The 8699-nt window shown below is 35.4% G+C and overlaps 3 protein-coding genes across 7 annotated transcripts in view; 1 reads left to right on the top strand and 2 right to left on the bottom strand.

The window, feature by feature from the left end:
• LOC106770253 (TPR repeat-containing thioredoxin TDX) overlaps positions 1-1170 on the top strand; it is an 11845-nt gene extending 10675 nt beyond the window's left edge. The window contains exon 10 of the mRNA XM_014656072.2: positions 356-1170. Coding sequence (XP_014511558.1) covers positions 356-690 — 335 coding nt within the window. The 3' untranslated portion in view covers positions 691-1170. The remainder of the gene's footprint in view (positions 1-355) is intronic.
• Positions 1171-1298: 128 nt separating this feature from the next.
• Positions 1299-7612, bottom strand: LOC106770227 (ABC transporter G family member 17). Of its 3 annotated transcripts, XM_022782359.1 has the most exons (6): positions 7530-7612; positions 4065-4495; positions 3771-3950; positions 3429-3697; positions 1600-3095; positions 1299-1511 (listed from the first exon to the last, which is right to left on the bottom strand). In XM_022782359.1, exons 2-6 carry the CDS (start codon positions 4416-4418, stop codon positions 1489-1491), a joined length of 2322 nt encoding a protein of 773 aa, XP_022638080.1. In that variant the 5' UTR covers positions 4419-4495; positions 7530-7612; the 3' UTR covers positions 1299-1488. The 3 variants fall into 3 exon arrangements, with proteins under 3 accessions (XP_022638080.1, XP_022638075.1, XP_014511538.1); XM_014656052.2 differs by having other exon boundaries at positions 1460-3095; XM_022782354.1 differs by lacking the exon at positions 7530-7612 and having other exon boundaries at positions 1299-3095; positions 4065-4418.
• A 59-nt stretch (positions 7613-7671) lies between these two features.
• LOC106770839 overlaps positions 7672-8699 on the bottom strand; it is an 11574-nt gene continuing 10546 nt past the window's right edge. Inside the window, exon 12 of one of the 3 annotated variants that reach the window (XM_022782331.1) lies at positions 7672-7801. In XM_022782331.1, coding sequence (XP_022638052.1) covers positions 7781-7801 — 21 coding nt within the window. In that variant the 3' untranslated portion in view covers positions 7672-7780. Of the gene's footprint in view, positions 7802-7857; positions 8241-8699 lie in introns of those variants that run through there. The other 2 variants (XM_022782330.1, XM_022782328.1) reach the window with 2 other exon arrangements.

The following is an 8699-nucleotide window of genomic DNA, read 5'->3' as shown; positions in this document are numbered from 1 at the left end:
TATATATATATATATATATATATAGATACTATAGATAAGGGAATATACCTAAAAAATGCATCTATTCTTTAATCATCTAGGAAAAATTTATGGCACAAACCATTCTTGGTTGTGTAATTGAAAACTACTTTGCAAATTGGGCCTAACTTCATGGTGTAGGATGTAGAGCGGTAAGATGTTACGTTACCTAATTAAACTAAAAACTCATGCGATGTTGTGGCATTTGTAGCATGTTTGATTGATTCTGATATTTCATTTTTATTCCTAAAGGAACAGTTGTTGCAATTTTCTTCACTTTCCTTCAATTTGTATTTAATTTAATTTATTGACCTATTACTTTTGTGGCATTCTAAAGGGCAAGTCATTGGTATTCATTCTACTGCTGAATTGGAAAAGAAGTTAAGTGCTGCATCAAAGACATCACGATTGGCGATCCTGTATTTTACTGCAACGTGGTGTGGCCCTTGTCGCTTCATTTCCCCCATTTATACAAGCTTGGCTGAAAAGCACCCAAAAGTTGTTTTTTTGAAAATTGACATAGATGAGGCCAGAGATGTTGCTGCAAGCTGGAATATTAGCAGTGTTCCCACATTTTTCTTTGTTAAGAATGGCAAAGAGGTTGACAGTGTAGTGGGGGCAGACAAAAGTACAATTGAAAGAAAGATTGCACAACATGCTGGCTCTCATTAAGTGAATACCTTATAAACAGATTTCAGTTTACATGTCCATAGCGCAATTCAAAGGCTAGGATTAATTTAGTTAATGTGTTATGTCTAGACGTCTCCACTGTCTGATTCCATGTACAAAATGTTAGTGTTGATTTCGAACGAGTTTCAAATTTTAAAGCTGATTTTGGGTTTGTGATTATTGTAATGGGGGGACGGAAGTAAACCGTATTTATTAAAAATAGTTAATGAGTTTTGGAATCGGAGCCTTCGGTACTGGGTCCAACTGGGGCACAGGAAGAGAGATACAAGAAAGATTGAGTTTACATTGAAAAGATGTGGGTGGGTCAGTTTTCTGTCCCTATCTTTCTCTTTAAGTTCAAAGTCAGGCCTTGGAAGCATTATTCCTTTTTTTACTAGAGGATGCAAATTGTGGTGATTGATAGGAGGATTTCTATTTTAACATTGATCATGGTATGAACGGAGTATAATGGTTGTCGGGATAGTGCTGGTGTTATTATTCCCATCTTCCCCGTTATAATAGGTTTACTTATGATGGTTTTTTGTTTCCTCAGACCAATTAATTGTAGTAATTTCGTAAACATAAAAATTGCAAGTCGCACCTTAGGAACAGAAGCAGAAAACTCACAAGCTTCTTTAACAGAATATAATGCGTTCTCACGAATATGATAGCAATGATACAAGAAATAACGTAACCGCTGTGACCTTCAGCTTTTTAGCAGGCCGGAGCATATATGAGCATGTTATCCGAATAAAATGGGGCGGTAGATGGTTCATTTTCTCTCGTTCTTGGAGTAAAATCTCAAAACCAAATAGAAGAACAACCTGTAAAGAACACCCCAACCTAGCAAGATTAAAATGTCATACCATATGTTTTGCATTTTGATATCCATTGAGGACAAGATATCTACACCTAATAAGCAGTTATCTGGCAGACTGGAGTTATGATGTTTGCTGGGCTTCAAGTCTCCTAATGGTCCGGGGGATAATTCTGCTTTGTTTCCTGTGTAGCAGTCGAGGTTCTTGAATTCATTTGTTAGCAATGCCTCAAAAGGATATTTGATTGCAGAAACATAGTGAAGCCACCTCCAATAAATGGGTATCTGAGTTTGCTTGAGGAAGAAACCGCAGGTCAAAAAGAAGAGTGCTGTTGTGGCTATAACTACTGCATACCCTGTGATGTAACTAGGCACGAGTGCACTGACAAGCATCACATATGCATTAGTAGTAATAAGCGAGGCATAAAGTGTCAGCCAGAAATACAAGAGACTGCTTTTCAAGCGGAGCATTTCTCTGGTTATGGCAGCAAATGTGAGTCCTTGAACAGCGAAAAATGGGAGGTAAACAATGAGGGAAGAAATAACATATGAAGAAGCACGGTAAGCGTTATGGGAAGTCTCCCTGATGAAGATGAACCTCTCCATGATGAAAGATGGGACTGCGTCATTGGAGGAAAAGAAAACAAGGCACACTGCGAAGATGTAGAAATTGAGGAGCCTATTAATGTCTTTGAAAGAATGATGACTCAGATTTCCAAAAATGCTGGACAGGATAAGTGCCATAACAGTTAACACAATCTCACGAGAGAGAAAGAGTTCCGGGGTGCGAATTACATTTAGTGCTGTTCGCCACGAGAGCACTGCAACCTCACGCAACCATGGGTTTGCGTACTTGGATCCTAAAACTGGCTCATCAACCACTTCCTCAATCTCAAATCCTTCAAGAGAAGGGGCATATGAAGTTTCCGAATAGTCCATAGACGGACTATCCACTGCAGGAGTTTTGGGGCGATTAGGATACCGATAAGCTGCAGAATGTTGGTAGGAAACTGCATTTCTTGGTCCTGACATGGGTGTTTTCCCAGGCGTCCATCCTGGTGTTCTTGCTGGAGTCCACGATGGTTGCCGCCGCGGCGTTCCTACGACACCATGGTAAAGCCAGATAGAGAAATCTTTGGCTGAGAAATCTTTGTAGAACTGAGAAGCCAAACGTGGGTGAACACCGCTGGTCATATTCCTTGGTGTCGGGACACTATTCCTTTCTAGGGAGTTATCGAAATTCTCATCATCGTCATCCTCGTCGCGATAACTAAACTGTGCAGAATGAGGTTGTTGTGTTCCAGNAGTAAATCCTTGGCTACGTAGGCTAATCAAGTGCTTAGATGAAGGATCGTTCCTTCTGAAAGGTGTCCTTGGAGTTTTTGGAACAGGGGTCATGGCTGCGGGGTCAGGTTTCAGGNCATCACGTTGGAATTGGATTAGGGGGTCAAGCCCAACCGTTGCTTGATCATATTCACTTATAACATCTAGAAGATACTCAATACTGTTTTCTCCATCAGGAACAGGCCTTCCAAATCTGGACATGTGATCTTGTAGTGCATCTGGCTTGCCCATATATATCAATCTTCCCCTACAACACCATCAAACACAAGCAGATCTGGTCAGGAATTTGTTTTCTTTGTTGTTTTTACATCGAGCTGAGGTCCATTCTATTTACAATCATAACAGCAAGGTATGAGTCCCGTAAAGGTTTTCCTACAAGTTTCTCACAGTTGTAACTTCATATCTCGTCATAAACTGATGTATTCAATATCTTATTAGGTCTTCCTATCATTGCCTATCAAATTCAGATGGTCTATACAATAAGCTTTATATATCTCCTCATTTAGTCTCCTTAACAGTAATATAAGCATCATATATAGGCTTTATCTACAAAAGAAAATATAGGCTGTGAAATTTTCACCTTGCAAGGACGGTGATCTGATCCAGGAGCATTTGAATTCTAAATGAAGGCTGGTGTATGGTCATAAGGACAACGCTTCCCCCTCGAGCTATGTCTTTAACCTTTTCTACAACACTATAAGCACTTGTAGAGTCAAGGCCTGAGGTAGGTTCGTCAAGAAACAGAAGTGATGGCTTATGGATGATATCTATGCCAATAGATACCCTTCGTCGTTCCCCTCCTGACACTCCTCTCCTTCCTTCGTCACCAATATATGTATGTGTAGCACTCTGAACGGGGATGAAGTCATTAACCTGCCATTTTATGTCTGTAAATGAGTGAGAGACGATGGATTATATATACCTGTAAGCCCAGTTGGTCAAGTAATTCATACACCCTCTTCTTCTTTTCTGCCCTGGAAATGGAAGGAGGAAGCCTAACTTCAGCTGCGAACATAAATGTTTCAAAAACCGTCAACATAGGGAAGAGCTGGTCATCTTGCATCACATATGATGACACCATTTTCATGTAGCTTGTAGTGATCTGCACCATAATATAGCATTATTAAGTTAAAGAGAATAGAAAGAGAGAATATCTCCCTTTTAAGTAAAACATATATCTGATTTAAATAAACAAAGTAGAGGAGCTCAGTTTTACTGGTTTTCCATCAATTCTAACTGATCCTTCTAGACTCCCTCTTGCAATTCTCCCTGCCAATGCATCAAGAAAGGTGGATTTTCCAGCACCACTAGGCCCCATGACTGCCATAACTTCACCTTTTATTGCTTGGCCAGAGATGTCATGGAGAAGATATGTTTCTTTGTTGATCCATACTCCATCCTTTTTCTGCTTTTTTATGATACTATAGGAGAGGTTACTGAATTCAAGGCCATAGCCAGGAGTGGACTTCTGGGGTCCCTGTTGGTTCAAATTTCTTCCTCTTCCTGGTTTGTCAGAGTCCATTAGAGTCTCTAGGCTTTTATTTCTGCGCGTCCTTTCTGGCCTCGCCATTGCAGTGAACTTCAGCAACCACTTCTGCCCTTGTTTGTTGCTGGTGTTTTTGCTGGTATTAAAGCGCTAAAGTTGAGCTGTGGATTGTTTAAATAAAAAGGTTATAAGGTATGAAATACGGACAAGAGGTGACGGTGGAAATGAAAGCATTGGAATGCAATGCAATGGAAGATTGTGACTCGAGAATAATGAGGAAGACAACCGAAACAAATTGTCAGACGGCAATCTTTGGATTGGTGCATTCCATTTCTCTTTCTCTTTGGGTTTACCAACACATTTACTTTGATAGTACCGAATAGAATGATATTTTTGTGTCACTCTCCACCAGAGTCGGCTTTAACATCCATTGATATTTGCTTCCCCTAAACTAATTGTTTAACGTTTAGAGCTACCATGTTTGTACGCTAGGATAGCTGGTATTTATGTAAAAACATCACACTACTATAGTATAATCTGTTATGCATGTACTTGATGATAATCAACTCAAAACAAAACAAAACAAGGCATCAAATTTCAAGGTTGCCTCAAAATTTAATTCAGCATACTCTGAATAGAGTCAGCATGATCGTTTGTAAGTATATGCACATATTCCAAAAAGGATTCTTGATAAATTATAAGTGCATATTTTAGATTAAAGTTGAAAAACCCTTTAAAGTAACAAATCATTCTCTCTCAACTCATCCATTGAAACACAATATTTTGTGTTCAAATTCAGAAGAATGTATTCGTAAGTTTAAACCAATTGCCCAACAAGTACTGGTTTCCTTGGAGAGGAAGTACTCGTCTGTAAATAAGAGTGATGGTTGGTAAACACTAATATAAAACACGTCTTAATATTTGAAATACATATATATATATATATATATATATATATATATATATATATATATATATAACTATATATATATATATATATATATTTTATACATATATATATTATATATATATATATATATATATATATATATATATATATATATATATATATATATATATATATATATATATATATATAACTTTTATACAGTCAAACAATTTAAAATAGTTATTGAAAAAGTCAACAAACAAATCATATATACTCTGTCCTTGAATGTAATTGATATTTTATTTTCAATAAATTTCTTTTGTTCTAGATATAAAACCCCAGCTCTCTTTATAGAAAATAAATAGTAACATTAAATACTGATTAGTTTTTTTAATTAGTGTTGATTAGTTATTTGTTTTATTTCCAGATCCGACTGAGTAGGAGATAGTTTTACTGAGCTGTAAAAACAAAAACATTTATATTGAAGTCCCAATGGCATTAAAAATGATTTGCCAGAACTGTTGAATTCCTTATGGTGTAGAATTATTATAAAAATTTTCAGCTAAAGAGTATGAATAAGTTAAAATAGAAACGTGAGATGGATGATGGGAAGGGAAATATCGATGATAAAGGTGAAGATATTAAGAGAATTGAGAGGCCGGCGGCAAATGGTGTTAGGTTGAAGGTGGCCGGCAATCTTAGAGAGATCAGTAGATTCAACCTATCTTTGGAGGATTCTGTTTGTTCTTCTCAATCAACCAAAATCAAATGCTATAATCTTTACACTCAAACAAATTTTATTATATATAATGAGGGATGAGTGCAGTAGCAGTGGCACTACCACCACACTGCACATATTCTGAAGCATATATGAAAGTGTTGTTCTTGAGTTGAGTTGAGTTTCAATGAAGCAATAGCAAAAAGTTAGGCAGCAACACGAGGTGTTGGAACGGTTCAAACTGACCTTAGCTTCAATCACCCACCTTTGATTCTCTGGTCTGATTGAGCCGCGCCAATATCGCGTGCCTTTTCTTCTAACTTTTTTCTTTCTACCTATTTTCGTTTAGCTTTAAAGTTTATCATTATGTCGGATTATAGAGTTTGTGCTCAACTTTTCAATAACTGTATTCGTCAACTAAACAATTCTAGAAAATAATGATTCCCAGATTTTTTTGGTTGCTAGCCAACAATAAACATTCAGGTGTGTTGAATGTCCTTTTTACTAGGACTGTTGGCTTTAAATCAAGCTTTTTTTTTTTTTTGTGTACTTTGTTCGACTGCTAGACAAAGTTTACACTTTTTTTTTCTGGTATAAACAGCTGTTCATTTTTCTTTACAATCACCTTATCTGCTGTCTTTTGAGTGATATAAATAAGGGTCCTTTACATTTATGGGGTAATTTTGAAAAAAGTTACTAAAATAGATAAAATTTTTGAAATTTCGTAAAGTTGTGTTTTAGAACATAGTTTCTACTTTTTGTGTTTTAAATAATAAAGAATGTTCGTGAAAATAATTTCTTTTTTTCAAAATGTGAAGTAGTGCTTTAAAACACTACTACAATAAAAAAAGATTAATTGAAAACGTCTTCTTAAATTCTAACAATGTGTTTTACAGCGAAACTTCATTTAAAAAAAAGGTGAGGCTGTATTTTAAAACATGATCTCAATATTGTTTTAAAGTAATAAAAAAAAGTGTTCGTTAAAATTGTATTTTAAAATAGAACTTAGTCTTAACCTATAATTTCTAAAAGTTTACCAATGAACAAAAACTTAAATGTGCTTTGTTACGCAACTCAAAAGACGCATAATGTCATCAATGGGAAGATTCTAACTTAGTTCTAAGCAGCATAAAATTTATGTCTTTTGTTTTCTCTTTATATTTGGATATTCCATTACAAACTATAGCATAAGCATGACATTTGATTATTCAGAACTAAGAACATATTTTGTTTTCTGATAAAAAAAAGGCTTATGAAAAAAATTTGTATATCAAGGTTGTTCTTAATGTATAAGGTGTAATGCTTCTGTGTTATGTTGGTATTATTTTAAATATACTAAATAATTTTGTTAAATAAAGAAAAACATAATTTGAAATGAACTTATACATTATACTCTTGGGCGACAAGAAGTGCTCTCAATCACCGATTGATTTCAATTATTGCATTAAGCACTGCTAATTCTATATTTCAGAATATATAATTGATCAGTAAGGGTTTCTTTGGGATGTTGTCAGTAAAATGATGAAAAAAAGGAGAGATGTCAAAAGAAAAAGAAAAATGTGTATGGAAGTACAGAAGAAGCACTCACGTGTGCTCAATCATCGTTCTGGGCTGAAAACGCTATTCATCAGTGACGCAAACTGATTGCCTTTTCAAATCATAACATCATTCAAACAACATCAAATCAATTCAAATAAGCTCAAGAACGCTACAGGGATCTCTTCTTATCCTCTCCATCTACCTTATATACATTAGGACCCTAAATAGGTCAGATTTCGGGCGTTGTTCGATTGGGCCTATGACTCCATTTATATATAAGCTTGCGTACTCCACCTACTTTTATCTAAGAGCTTTTGCTTCCTGCACACCATCATTGCTAAATGAAACCCATACTGATTAAAAAGACTCAAGTAACCTCATTTTGACATCATAGCATTCATTGCAGAGTAAGGAAAAAATAAAGAGGAAGAATACTGTAGAAGAAAAAGGAGAGGACAAAAAAAAAACTAGTTCTGCAAAACCCTCTTTCTGTAATGAATTTCATGTTTTCCGATAAAGATTATTCTGAAAAACTTGAGGAAATTCGATTTCAAAAATCCTATTCTCGGAATTGTTCAAGAAATTCCGCTCTAATTCTGAAAATTCTAGAAAGTTAGTTCCAAATTTCCAAAACAAGTAATAGACAAATCACTTTTATGAGGAATAAAATGATCATTTATGAGTTCGGAAAGCAAAGCCTTATCTAATTCGCCTGACCTTCCCCCACAGCTCACACATCTCCATCTTCTTGCACGTCTAACTATGCAAAAAAGAAAATAATTTTCATAATATAAAATTAACAACAAAATTTCTATACAATTTTCAAGTAGAATTAATGGAAAAACAAAAATGACTTTTTTCAGGAGTATAAGTGCATATGGTGAGGGTGAATGTGAGAGCAATGGATGCGGTGTGGTGGCGAGGTTACAGAGAGAGGACAAATGTTTAAGAAATATTTAGAAAAAGAAACGTCGATAAAAAAAAAACGAAACATAATATGTAATAACAAATAGGATAATGATATGTAGACAACATTTTTTGACAACATTTGAACATCATCATACATGTCATTGTGTGATTGGTCCAAATGACACAATGACACCACCATAGACCAATCACACAATGACACGTATCATAATGTTCAAATGTTGTCAAAAAAATATTGTCTAAACATCTTTATCCTAAGGTTTAATACCTATTTTGGTCCCTCCTTTGGGAG

Source organism: Vigna radiata, chromosome 1 (genome assembly GCF_000741045.1).
Source record: "Vigna radiata var. radiata cultivar VC1973A chromosome 1, Vradiata_ver6, whole genome shotgun sequence".
In the NCBI taxonomy this organism is placed as follows: domain Eukaryota; kingdom Viridiplantae; phylum Streptophyta; class Magnoliopsida; order Fabales; family Fabaceae; genus Vigna; species Vigna radiata.
This window is presented reverse-complemented; position numbering and strand designations above follow the sequence as displayed.